At 42.1% G+C, this 17,795-nt stretch overlaps 1 protein-coding gene across 4 annotated transcripts; it reads left to right on the top strand.

Moving 5' to 3' along the window:
- The first annotated feature begins 2,265 nt into the window (after positions 1 to 2,265).
- On the top strand, positions 2,266 to 17,753 carry LOC118412074. Of its 4 annotated transcripts, none has more exons than XM_035814700.1 (8): positions 2,266 to 2,549; positions 10,326 to 10,415; positions 11,758 to 12,165; positions 13,166 to 13,237; positions 13,801 to 13,863; positions 14,349 to 14,494; positions 14,804 to 14,916; positions 15,915 to 16,046. In XM_035814700.1, exons 1-7 carry the CDS (start codon positions 2,451 to 2,453, stop codon positions 14,904 to 14,906), a joined length of 981 nt encoding a protein of 326 aa, XP_035670593.1. In that variant the 5' UTR covers positions 2,266 to 2,450; the 3' UTR covers positions 14,907 to 14,916; positions 15,915 to 16,046. The 4 variants fall into 4 exon arrangements, with proteins under 4 accessions (XP_035670593.1, XP_035670592.1, XP_035670591.1 ...); XM_035814699.1 differs by lacking the exon at positions 15,915 to 16,046 and adding an exon at positions 16,630 to 16,765 and having other exon boundaries at positions 2,267 to 2,549; XM_035814697.1 differs by lacking the exon at positions 14,804 to 14,916 and adding an exon at positions 16,630 to 17,753 and having other exon boundaries at positions 2,272 to 2,549; positions 15,915 to 16,037.
- Positions 17,754 to 17,795: the final 42 nt, after the last annotated feature.

Genomic DNA, 17,795 nt, shown 5'->3' with positions numbered 1-17,795 from the left:
TGGCTGTGACACTGTAACAATTCACTTTCACTTTATTTATTTAATTCAGTTCTTGTTACGACGTTTATGGTGTCTGTTTTGAAAATCTTTTGTTTGCAACCCAATTTTTTTTCGCCCTCTCTCATTATATTTGGAGTCGGTAGAGGATGTCATCAAACCACCTACTACAACAGAGCATAGTCCTATTTTTACCCTCCATATCCCCTACGTATAAATCTAGACTTCTCTCTTCCTCTTGGTTGGAAACCACTGGTTACATGCTTTGGTAGCATGCACCCTGCCCCTTAAGGCCCAAATACATAAGCTAATTCGACCGCATGGATGTTTAGAGATTACAAAGAAAAAATCTAACACTGCATAACTTGAAAGAAGGCTCTTTCAGAGATTCATGATATATGGTTTGAAATGATCAAGTTGAGGAGATGGTGCCTGAGTGCAGGATTCAAGGTGAACGCCAGATGGCGCAAGAGTGTCAAACGCCCTGAGATACAATATGCAATAATCTCCTCGGTTTTCCAAATCTGTCAATAGAAATGGATTTGAGGACACACTTTATGTTCACTTCTTTTAACTAGCTCGTAAATGGTTGAATATTTTGTTTGTTTACAGCGATATTGGGACACAGGTACAAAACTTATGTTTCACTTTTCAATGAGCTCGCCACGACGTGTCCGGTTATGTCGACACTCGACATACCCCAATCAGGCACGGTCGAGCGAGACCAAGGACGGGCGCATGTCGCAGACTTTCGGAGCGACTACTGTTTATTTTCTGTGGGGAGCGCTGATTCGCAATAGTCAACATGAGCCAGGTTAAGGTTCTCATAGCATTAGCCCTCGTTGAAAATCGCGACATCCCACGCATATTTCATCGTCGCCAGGCAAACTTTTTGTTTATACAGTTTGCATTACGGTCTCCATAACAAGTTCTTTGTGTTGCGAGACATAAGATCCGTTCACTGCACTTGACCTCCGTACGTCCTGCACACGCCATTGAAATTGGCTATTCGATACTAGCAGCAGGATCTCTAGTTTTCTGTGATAATTGTGCAACCAATGGAAGTGATTGCTAGCTGACGCGCCGTGTGGATATGTATACAAAACTGAAAGCGTTACGCCAAAGGACGATTACATCGGCTATACAGATAGAGATACAGAAGTCGGTGTGTTACGCCGAGGGGCAGTTTGATATATCCACCATAGCCTATACAGATACAGAAGTCGGTGCGTTAAGGTGGGTTCACACATGCGTATATATTCAAGTCCGTTTGAGGTGCGTATGAAGCTCTTAGTCTCTACCAGGCTCCACAGGTCGCGGGAAAAATAGTGCAAATTGGACAAATATAGATACATAACATGTCAGATGAGTTAGCTGATTGAGAAGTATGGTTAGTGATCCAGCTAACCTCGCTGACATGTTACCTGTTTACGTTTGTCCAATTTCTACTATTTTTCCAACGACCTGTGGGGCCTGGTGGAGGTAAATACTCCCATGCGCGCCTCATACGGACTTAAATATATACGCACGTGTGACCCCACCTTTACGCCGAAGAGCCGGCTATAGATACAGAAATTGTTATGTTACGCCGAAGGGTACGTGGTTATACCGACATAACAGATACAGCTAATGACAATTTGCGACTCTATATACTAGTATATGGCCAATGTGACTGCATGGTACATGGTAGAGTCTTTGGTCTAAACTCCACATTTTCGCCAAAGTTTGCATACTGCAGACAGGTACAGATCGTATTGATGTTTATTGTGAAATGAGAGCTCAGGTAGATTAAAGCTGACTCAACATCCCAATTGTTCCATGTATGTCAGAATATCTTGAGCTTATATACTTACTTGCACATAAATATGTCTGCTATGAATTACTATAATATTTTCAAATGGCGAATGGACGTAGGGCAATATTAAGGTTATTAGGTTCGTTTCAGAATTTCGACAAAGATTGCACAGTTGGGAAAAGGCAAGAGTAAATTCTTACTGATTAAGTTTTATAATATATTTCTGAAATTACCAACACGTCTCGATAAAGAAGACTTAGACAGTTAACAAGATCACAGACGTAACCACTGAAACATATATCCCAGAATAGTATTTACATGTAGCTAGGTAATTTTGCGACACCCAGGCAGGCGTATTGTTATAACGTCGTCTTATTTGTTTTCAATAATGTGGGCTAAAGTCCAGGTAATTGATCCCCCGTCAACAGAAAACCAGAATGGGCACGTCCTTCTATTCATACGCACAGCGCATGCGCCCTGCACGCCCGTTGCCATGCCGACGGGGAAGCCGAGAGGTGGGCCTATTCACGGCAATGCAAACAGAGGCTCACCTGGCCGCCTACCATCGGAATTTTCTCGTCACTTCAGCTCGCGATACGGCAGTGATCCGCTCGTTATTTCGGCTCGGTGTGTGTGCAGGAAGGTGTAGGCGGACGACATGACGACTACCTGCGGGGCGTATCACCTGGAAGCGCTGCGGAGGCAGCAGGTGCTCGACCGGAAGCAAGTGGCGCTGCAGCGGCTGGCACAGAAGGAGGTGAGTCGGCCCGCACCTGCCGCACGTCGGGCCGGGCCCGCAGGTGGCAATCACCGCGATCTCCTTTAACTTGTAAACTTGGGCATAAGTTTACGCACCATAAACTCTTGAATACAAACACTGTTTACTGGAGTAGGAATTGCAACCCTAAATGTCATAAAAACTATCAAGGTGTGTAGGAAGGCCAGACGGGCGGTAGTCAGGTGTATAAGGTACATGACGTGTCAGCCCCTTGCTTGTTTCGCGGCCGGACATGTTTCACTTACCAATCCTCCCTCAAGTTCTTACTACTCCATAGAAGTCTTTTTTTTAAACAAATACATTGCAAAAGAAGGTTGTCCGAATATGGTGGAAGGTGGATAGCTAGTCACAGCTCAGCCCGAATGCGCTGCAATTTTCTGACAGTCCGACTTCCAAAAGTTACAAGCCCATTTTTGCTATCGATATCTACCGGTAAGGGTGAGTGAAAGAGAGTGTGCTCTCCTACAACCAGAGAGTCCAGACTACCAAAAATATCTCCCATCCATAACTCAAGAAGCGGCGCTGATAAAGAACACTCCAGAACAATCCACACGCAATAATGTCGCCATCATCAATGCGCGTACTGGCACAAATAATTAATTGTATTAGATCTACCAGATCATTTATCTAACATTTGTTTGGTCTCCGTTATCATTTTAAAAGCTCGCCTGATTTTCCCAGCAAGAACGCTCGATAAGTTAGCTCTCGCCGAGCTTCTAAACACCGAATAAGGCCTAATCGTGCTTAAAATGACGCCGTCTCCAAAATCTCACCCATCAACTTTGATAAGCGCCCAATTATATCCTCGCTTTGGGCACGGCAGGAGTTCATATTTATAAACCCCTTGCGACATCGCAAGTCTTGGGCGTGCCCTGTACTGTACGTGCGCCCTTCATTGTCGACAAAGATTGCAACCATTTACAAGGACTTGTGTACACCATTTTTATACGATCTAGCACTGGGCAAGTTTCGACTTTATTAGCACTCACAAATGTTAAGGTACTAAGAGAGTTGCTTGGTGTAACCCGTGAACCGTGTAAGTACGACGTCTTGCATTACCGCGTCGTTATAGTTAGCAACAAAGCGCAGGTGTGTGTTTTTGTCCTTTTGACAACGATTGCTGTTATAAAAGTACCATTATCTTTAATCACGTCGGAGCCCACGTCACAACTGGCCTATAGGTGTTCCGGAATGATCCTAGCTACAGATTCATTGTGTGCTCTCCAAACAGCTGAATCCGTGGCCAAACGAACATTAAAACGGCCCCTGGCCGTGGTCTTTTGAGCTCCACACGGCCGTGAACTGCCATTTTTACCCCTGAAGCACAAGAAAAACTTCCCTTTAAAAGGCAGTCTGGAATGATAACAGTTACTTAATGCGTGTGCCCTAGTTACAGGAGTTGTCCACGGCCCACTAGTAAGGGGCGTTTCGTTTGGAACTGGCTGCTCCTGGCAACGAGCTTGCCGCATTACGATGTATGGAGGGAAACAAGCATTAGCCTCATTATGAGTATGTTTCATACTCATATTTCTGAAAAAAATAACTCCATTCACATTCCTTCCATCCAATTCATGCGAAAAAAAATGTCTGAACACAAAGCAGTATGCAGACCGCCACGATTCTCCCGTCGTGTCAGGTACCTGAATAGCACCTGTTTTTCCACGGCGTCACGCTAAATCTGGCCGAACGGCCCAATAGTCACGACCTATCGTCACCAATTATACGCACGGAGTCTGATGTTTAGACGGACGAACCCGCTCAATTTCACCCGTATTTACCCTTTACCTGCGGTGAGAAAGACCCCACTCGGTGAGAACAAACACACCGGACACACCTGCCGACGTCTTGTACATAAACTAAGACAGAAGTATGACACTTATAGGCACTTCAGGTCTTTTCTGTGTGTGCACAAATTAGCTCACTATTGAAAATTTAGCCCACACGTCTACACCCTCGTCTACTTAAAGATCGTAATCAGCGCCAAACAGACGCGGCGACTGAATACGTCATTCCCAAGCGATGTAGTGTGTCACCATGGAGACATCCGGCTGCTTAAGATCTTCCCATACAAATTCTTAACCATGGTTGCATCTTCCGTTTTGTCACACCCCAGTGGTCATCAAAGTAGCTGCCGAAGTGAAATATCCATTTGAAGAAAGGTACCTCGCAGTCGGAATTCTAGCTCACAAAACTATAGAAACATGTTGTCAGATGAAGCATTGTGCCAGGCACGCAGAGCGTTCAAATTGCATTAATTGCACCACAAAGGAAATGACAGGGGTAATTTTTTGGTGTTTACAAAAGGATGAGTGAATGAAAGGCTGGCAGTCACCCACTGACAGATTCCGTTGCCATGGCATTTCCATGGTGAATTTGGTGTGTTCCCGAACACAATTCCTCATAACTCTGTGGATACAGTTTTTGCACTAAAACATGGACCCTTTTTCAAACATTCATTCTGGACCAAAGAAACAGCAGGTTGCAATATATTGACTTGACTTTTGTAAGTTTTGTGAATTGCTTTTGATTGGGGGGCTCTGAATTATAGGTACTAAGCCGGATAGAAAATGAGCCGTCACGAGAGGATAATTACAGATTAGCAAGTCACAAAGCAAAGTAATCTTCCCCCCACGCTAGAAATTGGGCCAAAGAACAATTGGCGGTCCAGGTAATCAGGGCAGGTACGCTTGAGGAGTGTCCTATTTTCTAGAGGAGTGTGCACATTCGCGAGGGATGTCCCCATTCGATTGGTCGGGGTGATCTGCCCACACAGTAGATACAACAGACAAACATGCTCACCACCCTTGCACAAAACCTCCCCTGTCTTTATTTATTTTGCCAGCATATAAAGTTTCACAGTGCCGGAGTCTTAGTGTTTTCAACAACACTTGATCCAGAAGCGCTTTGTACTGTCTGGAGTTAAAGATTTGTCTCTCCTCAGTTAAAGGTTCCCTGCTGCCCTATTTGTTACACAAAGTGGGGGAAACTTCATCCCTAAGAAAATGGAGAAATGGCAGATTGGGTGATGCCTGAGAGAGAGGTCCTGGGCTGGAACAAAAACTGGACATGGTGGCCTTTATGAAACAGGTCGCTGCCACTGAAAAGAGGTGGCACGCCAGCGTCAGGTGTCTGAAACATTAGGAGCTAGTCACTAATGAAGTACCTGCCAATCGTGTGCAAAGTATGGCTTGAGTAGACGCTTTTCGGCAAAGGAGACTGCGTTTTGCAGGACACTGCTGGAGGAAAAAGGATGAAGTAGTGCACAAACTGTTACTGTGGAATCCGAAACATTAACCATTGCTTAAACCCCTTTTACACTTGAGGCTGTGACAGTTGTGTGAAGTGGGGAGTATGGAAGACTATCAGCATGGGCAAAAAAAATTACAGAACATCAACCTTGTTAATAAACAAGAGCTTTTAAAAAAAGCTGGTCTTTCGCTTACTTATATTGAGTAAGTAAAACTTTTACCAGATGAGTTTCAGAACAGTTTCAATGGTATGAACTAGGGGTGGGTACTGGAACAGAAAATTCAGGTACAGGTACAAAGGATCAGGTGCAGGTCCGGACTTGATGGTCTGTGCAAACTTTTGAAGGGGCGATACTCAAAACAATTGTCCATTTCGCTACTAAGGAATTAGTGGAGTATCTGATTACCACTGGTGTTATAAAGTCCTATGTTCATGTGAACAACACTTGTTCTGTACGTTGACGTACAAAGTTTATTCAATTTGTTCTCGTAATTTATTGCACCAGTAAGCCCTTAAACGTATAGATGCCTGCTGATATAATGTGTTCATTTTCTAATTGGTGCAGCATCCAGTTTACTGATTTTTGTCAGGTCTGTGTCTGTTAATAAAATTGTACTTAATGAGTTTCAAAATGCAAATGCAGTTTCATTGTGGTATGTTGAAAGGAACGTTTCATTTCTTTTCGGAAAGCAAAATTATTGAGATTTTGATTCATTACGTCAGTGGTTATGGGCCACAAACTCACTCCATCGGGGTAGCTTGGAATCTTCTCATTTGAAATCAATTAGATAAAATATTAGTCAGTGTATTTTACATATATCAAAGAGGGATACACTTTTGTTGAAGTTTCTTCCACGAAGATCCCTTGAAATTTCGAGTAGTAAGCAATTTTCCACATGCAACCGCCACCCACCCCACGTCAGATCTCTGCACAATTCTGGATTTCATAGAGGTAATTCTCCACATCGTGACTTAGGCTCTGGGTCATTTCAACTTGAGAAGGATCAGAGGACTGATCGAAAGCGTCGGTATATAAGCGCTTTATTTTGTGCACGGATATATGGTCCTAAAATTGTAACATCGTAATAACACATCAAAATCGCGACACCCCTTCCCAACATGCGACACTCCCTTGGGACAAAATGGTGGCGCCCATGGACGCCAACGAAAACAATATACTAGTAGGTTTTGTTATCGCAGGCCTGTAATAAATTGCTATTTGTTCCAACATATGCAACTATACAAAAGTAGTTGTCTATACATGCGACGTTCCGGGCGAGCTCTCTCCGGTCACCGACCTTCCAAAATTTCCACATGGCTGGGGAGGACGCGAGACGCCGCCAGCGAGACCCCGACGGCTGTTTAATAACACCAAGGAGGTTAAAAAAGACCTCGTCAGAGAACTTGATGCTGTGCCTTTAGGAGATTCATAAATAGAATAACTGACAAATTCAGTCGGTAACGATTTTTGTATGCAAAAAAAAAAAATCAAGTTTTATTTGACTCTTTTGACAGTAGACCTCCACAAAACTCAGTAGATACATTGTATATAGCTTTCACATCTTTCCTGTATGTACAATGCTCACAGTTCCCTACTCAAGTCAATCTATACACTGTCACCAGTCTTCACCAAACACGATTAGAATGTGCTAAGATTCAGGATGGATGCTTTTTTTCCGTTCAATGAATGTTGATCAAAGGCAGATATTTCCTCATGATAGCCATCACTTGAGTTGTACAATGTAAAAGTGGAAAGGACATCATATTCTGACTGTATTTCTTCACTACCTGCTAGCAGAGAGACTGCACCAGTACACACTATGAACATGTACAGACTCCAGATGTTACAGAAGGTATGAATCCTTTATAAGAATAAGGCGTACTAAAATTACATACCGGTAATTATAGGTTTGTTACAATGGCCATTTCTACACCAAAATCTTACATCATGTCTGTCAACCCAGTTCACATGAGATGGAAACAATTGGAGATTTCTTTGATCCGACCTGGTCCTCCCCTCCCCCATCTAAGTTTGTGCTACTCAATATCACTAGTTCATGAAAGGACTTACTATACAATGGACTAGATATCCTTTACCATATGAGATGACCACAAGCTGACCAGTGTAAAAGCTACAGGTGGTAAGTTTTTTGAAATCCCATGTTCCCAAGTTTCTGAAGGATGTATAGTATCCTGTGTGGTAACCATGTGCTACCGCCCGACAACCATCTGTTTGAGATCCTTGAGGCTGTGTTCTCTGGCGACCTGCAGGGCGTGGTCCAAGGCATGGATCTGCACCAACAGCTTAGCTACCTGCTTAATGCTCTCTCTGTAAGGAAAGGGGATGCAAAAATGAGCGAGTTGTGGGGTAATCAAAATATGTTACAACTAGACACATGTTCGATGTAGACACAGGCTTTGTGGCACTGGAACTAACCTACTCACTGTAAAAACCGAAAACTCTCCTTGTTTTAAATATGAGGTTCAACAACCAAACCTCCAAACAACCAAACAATCAAACAAATAATGATTCTCCAGAAATTTGGACTCCAGGTCAAATAGCAAATGTAACATAGCCAGACAATATAATTACTGTTGGTCACTTCTTTTGTGGCCAAGAGCATGTTATCATTTTATTTAGTTATGAAGTTTTCATAGCTTTAGAATGCTACAACAAATACTGTGGATATCCGCCAAATAATGTTAAATTTTGGACAACACTTACGACATTTGTCAGTTTCTTAAAAACATGAAATCTGTAAAAACAGGTACAAATCAACATTTTACCCGTCATGCATATGGCGCATCTGAAGACTAAAAGCAAGGAGGTTAAAGAAGGACTAAAAGCAACGAGGTTAACCTCCTTGCTAAGAGTCATATTTTGCTGTATAGTTTATTGTGTCCACCCCTTACCTTGCTTTTCTCCTGACTATGTCGGGACAGCCGATGCTGTTCTTGTGTAGGTTGAAGTTTAGGAAGATTTTAGGATCTCTTTCCATTGCAACTACCATCTCTTTTTAACCTCCTTGATCATTACCACACGGCGTACGGTGAAAATGGCACATAATGGGTGAATGTTGGTGAAACACGGTGAAAATGTGTCACCCGGATTCGCATTGTTCCCATGTAAATATGAAAGGGTGAAAGCAAATATTGCACCTACGTGACAAAAGAGTGAAACATGGTGAAATGACGGTTTCACCCCTAGTAAAACAAACAGCAATTACGTCATTGTGTGTTTCACGAGCTAGCGACGTGCTTGCCGCTGTCCAGTCGACGGCATTGGGACTGAAGACTGCCCGCCCAGTTCCTCAGCGCAAGCCGAGGATTTTTTTCGCATTGCCGCTAGCTCCGCAAGCCGTGGAAATATCTTTGACACTGGGATTGAAGACTGCCCGCCCAATTCCAGGATTTTTTACGCTTGCAGCTAGCTAAGACGTGCACGTGATCGCAATACGCACCTCTGATTGGTTGATCCTACAGCTGTAGGGGGTTCCCCGCTATCTACTTTCTTTGCTGCCCCATGATGCTTTGCGCCCACCCGTGTCAAAGAAAATTTCTTTTTCATTTCTACGCACACGAAAAACGCTATATTCCACAATTACATTGCAATATTGCCGTGTGGTAGTGACAGATTGTGAGATGAAGATTTCCTTCAACTGCTGGCATTGTAACGTTGTTATGCTCTGAACTTGCCAAGGACGATAACGTCCTTGGAACTTGCCCAGTGTTTCTTGACCGCCTAATCATAAGGTCCGACCTACCCCTACCTACTGGGAGGAAAGACACCACAACGTTTGGACCCTTTCGTACGCGCCGCGTTCACTAAGAGAAACGAAGTGTGACTGATATCCATCGAATACACGTACGCAAAGATACCTTAAATGTTTTCTCTTTACCTTGCAGATATAGTACAAGTTGAATCGCGGAGGTCTTTGGTTGAATAGACGTCTACAAATACGTTGTGCAGGGCACATTGCAGGTCCTTTATTCCTGCTAATAAGCCATGTATAAACCAAGCTGCACATTCATGGCAGGCCGATACGTATGTCATACATACTAGTACTTGCATGGCCTTTGGCAATACCATCGAATCTGCAGGGTAGAATATCTCGCTAGCACGGTATGGCATGGTCGACCCGGACGGACGGACGGACAGACGGACAGCAATCTAATATCAGTCTGATTGCCTTTCGCCGCGGAAGCGCGGCGAAAGACAAAAAGGAATTACCAAGCACAATGAACATGCACAATTACTGAATGGATGCCACATTATTCCAATTTTTGACAATTTCCAACTGCCTCTTTACCATCACCACATGCTGGTTCAACAGGCTCTGCATTTTTTAGAGATTTTGTAGTCATGAAGGTGTAGCAATACATTGCTATCAGGTTGCCCCTAAGAGATATTTCCTCTAAATACACGGTCTATGGCATGACTATCCTCTTGCTTTCACTGGTCTGTAAACACTGTCTGTCCCCTCATGCTGCTCCATGGACCCATAGTTTGGGATGTCCTGGGATAACCCCTTCCACCCTGATCTCCGGCCGGATGTGCTGCTGCAGGACGGCCAACCCTGGTCGCCTGACATGACAGTAAGTCGTCTGTGAAAAAATACACACTCTATGTTAATATCATCACATCCTCTCATGCCAGGCCCACTGCCTTGGCATCCTGGCCTGTGTTGTGTTCTTTTTGCTGCCTTAGCGCTGACCGGCTGTCAGCCAATCAGACACTGACTGTCCCCCACAAGCCAATCATGTTGCCTCTTGACATTAGATGGTCACGATACTGGTGGGCAGGAAGAAGGGTATCTGATTAGCTGATGTCTAGAAAGCACTAAAGCAGTGAAAAGGATGGATTGCAGCCCAATACACCAGGGGCATCGCTAGCCGTGGGACTGGCATGAGAGGAATGTGAATACCTACAAGGCCTGAAGGATGATATTAAAATCAAGCAAAGGACACAGCCATCCATCAAAATACAGAATGCACTGTTAATCACAAGTCAATGTTATATCTCCTATTGGGATAAAGTGCATTCTATTTTATATAAATACAGCATTACCATGGAATTTTTCTGTCAAGGTGAACAAAAGGAATTAACAGTGTTGAATAGACTGACAGATATTACATCCATAAGGACCAACAGTTGGCCAAAACATGCTTGCATTAGTTCATATCTTTGTCTATCCATTTTCATGGAGTTTTCTTCATATCTTTCATTTTCAATGACTTTACACAGCACCAACAAAAAGACAATTATAATTTCTCTTGCATCATATATGATGTGGGTTAATCCTCTTTTGACCTTCAACCAAGCCCTGGCTTACTTTTCATATGGTACTGATAGACACAAGTACCACAGCCAAGCATATATCACAAAATGACCGTATCTTTTCTGTTCATGACAGACATACATTTCCTTTCCTTTCAGTCTGCTTGTTGAATATTAATTATGCATGACCACTCCCAATTCATAACTCATAAAGCACCTTCCCCATACAATAGAGTACTCAGGTCTGTTATCAAGTCCATTGTTCCCTTTGTGTTTGAGCAATATGATGTATGGCATAAATTTCAATTGACTACATACTTGATACTAGTACATAAAATATGCATGGCCCTTTTTATACAAGTCCAATATCTCATTCAAAAAGAAGTAAGACTCTTGCAAACTAAGGAATCAGGATTTTGGATAACACCCGCATTTTGTAGGCCACAAAAGTGTTCTATATTTTGTATGTAAAATACTAGTGAAAAAGTATTCAGGCCTGAGTTAAGAGTATTTGGGGCTTCACACAAAAACTGCTATAAAAAAAGAAGACATATTCTAGTGAATTCTGGATGGTGTCAAAACACCCACATCAATGAGGCTAGATATTCACTAAGGATGAATTACATGTACCAATGTTGAGAGGACTACTCATATCTACAGGAAAGTCCCAAGCCCTTCTCTCCTGACATGGGGCATCCCACAACAGCTGACATGATGCCACAGGGTGGTCCAATGGATGGACCTCCGATGCTCGGCCCGTCAGGTGGCAGCTGTGACTCGCCCAACGAGTTAGTCCAACCAGACGGAGGCATGTGTCATACCGGAGAACCAAGATTCATTGACGTTCCAAAGAGTACACGGAACGGCAGTCGCCTTGGCACGCCGCCGTCGAGAGCTGGTAGCGGGATGCCTGGTTGCGCCCGGTCTGGTTCCGCAGCACCCTTCAGCCCCATCATGGATGATGGAGAAGGAGGGAGAGCCGACTCTCAGATGAGCAGATCTAGCAGCGAGATGAGCGAGCCAGTCGTTCCACCAAACCTGCAGCAGGCAGCCAGGGCCGCAGGAGCTGTTAGTTCCAGTTTCTTTACTCCCAGCACCACTCTGCACCTTCAGTGCCTGACAGGAGAAGCACCAGAACTTGATCACCCAACATAGACAGTTGATGCTGGTAGTTATAATGCCAGGGAGGTGTTACCGGTAGTGCAAGTTTCTTTACACCCTGCATCATTCTGCACCTCCAATGCCTGTCAAGATTTGATCACCTGCTATGGACAGTTGATGCTATAATGCCAGGGAGCTGTTAGTTAAAGTTTCTTTACACTCATCACTGCATCATTCTGCACCTTCAATGCATGTCAAGATTTGATCACCTGTTATGGACAGTAAAATGATACTGGTAGTTATGACTTGCAGTTGTTAGTTGATTTTTTTTTTTTACTCACTGCACAAGTCTGCGCCCCCAATGCCTGACAAAAGAATGAAAATGCACCAAAGTATTAAGATGCACCAAAACTTGATCATGTACTGCAGACAACTATTACTTGTAGCTGTACACTGGTCATGGTACATGGCACAATTGGACATCCTGCACTGTTACTTCATGGCTGCAAAAATGGGCTATGGGCACACAATATCAATGGTACCACTTAAGATCAGAGGACCATGGTCAGATGGACAGATGGTCAGTATATTAGGTAGCCTGGTATCCAGCCATATAATACTAATTTTTTTTTTATAGCTCCAGACTCTCCTTTGTCCTCTCCATATTTGTGAGCAGAAGAAACTTGAAGCTATAATATGGCTGGATACAAGGCTACAGTATAGGCAGGTTTTTTCATACCTGTGTCAATTGGAAAAATCATCTAAAGGACCATCAAAAAGGGGTCATACGGGCCAGGTGGTCCTTACATTTAGAGGTGGACACTGGTACAGCAGCTGGTTTGACCGTACCAAGGAGCTTTTATCATATAAAAGCACCTTGACCGTACCTGCACTGCAATAATGAATACCATGAGCATTGACACATGTAAACACAAATGTCTTTGTTTTGTGTCTCTGTGGTGTGAAGGCAGCAGAGGACTTGGACAGCTTGTTTGGTGACCTGTCTGTGGAAAAGGCTGTCCGATTTGCCTCACCTGCGGTAGGACAAACGATATCATACACCTTTGCACAACAGAAGGCCCAATACAACTGTTTACCTTCTAGTGCATGATTACAGCCATTGTTTATTCTAAGATCATCCCCCTGGAGCTTAATTCTTATCCACATTTTTCATTTCAATAGCAACCTGGGCATTTCAAAATGAATCTTGTGAAAGAATTTGTTTACAAGTCTTTTAGTCTCTATATTCTCTTTACATCAGCAAACAGTTTTGTTGAGTCATGGTTTGTTCCTGTCCACTCTGTTTATGTTGCATCATCCAAGACTTCATACCATTTAAGTCATAAGTTTTTATTCTCACTGACTGAGTTGAACTCATATACCACAATCAGGAAAATGAAAAGAAAAAAACAGAATGTCAAGCATTTTACAGGAAATAAATTTAAAAACTTTTGTTTCCATTTAACGTGTCTTTCATCACTGTGTTCATTGTTTTAACTAATTCATTACAATAGACATGCATGGTAATACTGATAATTGATATAGACAATAAAGTGGTGACATTGACATATTCCATATTCCTTGTCCTGCTGCGTATGGAAGGGAGGGAACACAGTTGAGTTTGGTGACTGTGGAGGTATAATGGAGAAACCATGGAGTCCTATGGTAGGAACATGTTGCATCAGGAGATCCCCTGAGTTAAAAAGTTTACTTGATCAATGACTGTATACTGCAAACCTACATTATCAAAAGGGAACCATTCATACCTATATCTTACTTTACATAGAGTGGTTTAATATCACTTCTACTATTAAATATTAATAGCAAACAAAACCCATTTTAACAAAGCTACTGATCATCTTAGTTATTCAATATGAGCTACCACATTGGAGGAAGGAGTGACAAAACAGGTGATTAGCAAAAACCTGGACACCAGACTGTAAGGTTGTTAATGTGGATTGTGTAATTACACATCTAAAAATTCAAGTCTTTTTGCTCAGAACAGACGGATTTCACTTTGGAAAGAAATGTACTTACATGTGGTGACTGATTATGACCATATATACAAAATAGATATTATATCAGTGCTAGACATGTGTTATGTAAGAAAGGAAAACTCCAACTTACCAACATTGTTCTTTGTGCCCCAGGCTGAGGAACAGGCCCGCAGTGCCGAGCAGGCCGCTAGACTGGAGCAGCAGAGGCGCGAACGGATCGAGGCCAAGCATCGCGCCCAGCAGGAACATCTAGCTGCCCTGAGCGGGGGAGAAAAACGGAAATCCCACAAGAAGGATCGGTAGGTATTCATCAGCGAAAAATGATACACGATTCAAACATTAAGATCTGGATGTGTACCCTATAGCTATACACCACTTCTAGAAATTGAGAAAGTTGGAGAAAAAAGTCCTTCTCCTAGTCTACTACGAACTACCATATTTTTTGCTGGCCAAAAGAAACCTTGCAACTTTCATTGTAGGTACATTTGTATTATCTAAATGAGGGAAACTTTTTTTTCCTTTAAAATTTGATTTTTCATTTTCAAGTTTATCACATTAGGTATAGCATAGAATGTAACTGAATCTTGCTTGCCTATGTTTGTGCTTAGGAGAGCAAAGTCAAAGCAAGCCAAGTCCGACGAAGGACCAAAAGCACACAAACTTGTGTATAAGCAGGGACCCATAACCAGAACCCATCTTGTAGAGTACTAGCCTAGGTCAGGTGAGCAAACCTGTAGGCTTTGTGCTAGTGTATACAGAGTCATGTGCCATGCAGGGTCCCTCAGAACTGCCTTGCTGTGATCTGTCTTGCCTACAGTCTGAAGTGGGCACACTTTTATATTCACGTTTGTTCACAGATATTTGACAGTGCAGAAACAATGCAATGTTGCCGTGTATTTGGACTATTTTGTTATGTTTGTTAGGCTTTGATCTTTCATACATGCCTTTGAAGAGTAAGACTTTTTCTACCCTCAGAAACCCATCATCAGTACCTTCCTTTCAGACTTCATGATAACTGGTGACCGTCTTAACAGCTGCATCTTATCCACTAACAACCATCATGCCATCCAACAAGTTTCATTTCATCATTCAATTCATCTTCATCCATCCTCTGATGAATTGAAATGCATCCAATTCTACCTCAATATCATTTAACCTTTAAACCCGATGATTCCTTACAATAACTTGACGCATCATCTTCTCTCTACCTCAATCCATCAAAAATGAAAAAGGGCAATCATTTATTCGCCAATAAAATCATACTTGCTGCTGACCTCATGCCGTCTTCCTAACTCCCTATAATATACCTGTAACAATTGAATAACTAAAATCCCAATGATTGTTACTATCTACCAACTCTACTTCAATCCAATCTGCCTCCTAAATTGCTAACACAGAAGTTACTCAAGTAACTGGATAGATGTTGCAAATGGTCAGATGTTTCAGAAAGCATCCGCTATCTTTCAGCTGTGACTGAAAGATAGTATCCTGATCCTGATGCTTCAGTTGCTTACGAAAGATAGTGGATAATATTTGTAATACCTGATAGTTTATAAAATCTATCCACAGTTGCTTGAATAACTTTTATACTGTAACAGGCGTCTAACCTTAACTTACGTTCCTCCTACATCCTACCACAAATTTCCAACGATCTCCAAATACTGTCCATTTCTTGAGCCGAGATTAAAAGCTGCCCATTTTCTGAATTTTTTCCGACAGTCGTACGGAGCACCTGACCAGACAGGTCCTGTCGCTCACCCCCACCGACCAGAAACGGCTCTACGGCGTTCTGAAAGAAGAAATGTCCAAATCTGCACGGGCCAAATCTCATGGCCACAAAAAGTAAAGAACTCAGTCTATACCGTGTGATATAAAATCATGATTGTGAAAACAGCAAAATCAATTAACCTAGGAGTGTCATCTGTATATAATCATCCTTCCATTTCACTATCAAAAGCAAAATGTATGACATGACAATACATCTGTAAAAACATATTTTGAACATAATGTACTTTGAATGTAGTTGAGTAAAGTATATTGAGTGAGCGTTGTCTATGACACAAAACTGTGGCCCTATTTCAGTGATTTTACTGTGAGTTGTCTGTATTCCATAATAGTTCTGTTGGGAAAATGCACAAGTATACAAATTGACTTTCAGTTTGACAAGTGTACAAAGGGCATGAGGACGATTATTATAACTTACAAATTCAAATCAATGGACATCCGTAGCAAACAGCACTCTAACCAAAATATCAAATTACTCATTGAAATAAAAAATATACAGAGGACTGACAGCCACATTTCACATGAAACTTACAGCTGTGAATACAATTGCCCCAAATCATATACATTTGTGTAGTACAACTTAGGTAAGATTGTAGCCCGCAGAGTAGAAATTTTGCCCCCATCTCACCGTGCCCCTTGGTGCTTGCAGCTACAGGACCCAGGAGCCAACCAAGGGAGTTCACCCCGCCGTCATTCACGACCTGAAGAAAAAGGAAAAACTGCTGCGCGACAACAACCTCACCATGGGGCACTGGTCCGACTATGTTGACTAACTCTTAACCCAGTCCAGTGCAGCTTCAGCTTTGCTTACAACTGTGTGCCTGTTGCTGACTTTCCCTTTACCTCTCAATCACTTGTGATAACCAAAGAAAAAGTCCTACATTTCCAGTAATCATAAAAGCTACTGAGGTGTACATGTTAGATAAGCTGATTGAAGATGTACATGATTGTTACAGACACAAAAATAAAATCTATATTCTAGAATGATGTATCTGACAAAGCCAACTATTCTATCAACCCTGTGTTAGCTATCCTGAATCTGATCATCTTTATACTATTATAATAGTATATGACTGATATAAAGTGGAAAGATCACAGTAAACAAAAGTGAAATATTATTGTTTTCTTCTTGAATATTGGGTGTGGGATAGAAACTCTTGTTGCCTATATGCTGCTAATCTGTATATATATGTAGGATGTGGTGTTCTCCAATGATTGTTCTTGGAATTCACATACATAGTCTAGTGAGGGAGTAAAGATTTAAGGGCTACATAGTTTGTACATACATCAATTTGAGGTTGGCCACTTAATGTTGTAAACTGTCATTTTGCAATAAAAATAAACTGTTTAGCTCAGAAGATAGCCCAAGTCAAAAGGAAACTTTATGAATTAAATTCTTCATCTGTTTTTCAACATTTAGTGGCTAGCCTCTATGGCTAAGTTTTAAAGTTACGCTAGGTAAACAAGGTATTGCTTATGACTTGGCAATAAACATTTATTTGTTACCAAGACCACAACAATGCCTGTTAAGTAAGATTAAGGATAAGTAAAGTGATGGCATTCATTGTGCCTTCAACTGACCAAGAATCTATGCACTTAAGGTCTTGTGTACATGTACATTTGTAGTAAAATGTTACGTAGAATAGGCTGCTGTTGTTCTTACCATTTTCAGGATGTCCAACACATATGTAGAATGTGTGGTTATGTACCAATCTTCTTCTACTCTTCCTTCCTCACTGGTGGTTCAATAAAAGTGTACCTGGTTGTGATGGACTTGTTTGGTTGAGTTTTTATGTGTTTTCATTGATTTCAACT

This window comes from Branchiostoma floridae, chromosome 3, assembly GCF_000003815.2.
Source record: "Branchiostoma floridae strain S238N-H82 chromosome 3, Bfl_VNyyK, whole genome shotgun sequence".
NCBI lineage: Eukaryota > Metazoa > Chordata > Leptocardii > Amphioxiformes > Branchiostomatidae > Branchiostoma > Branchiostoma floridae.
Note: the sequence above shows the minus strand (reverse complement) of the source record. Positions and strands in the feature narration are given on the sequence as shown.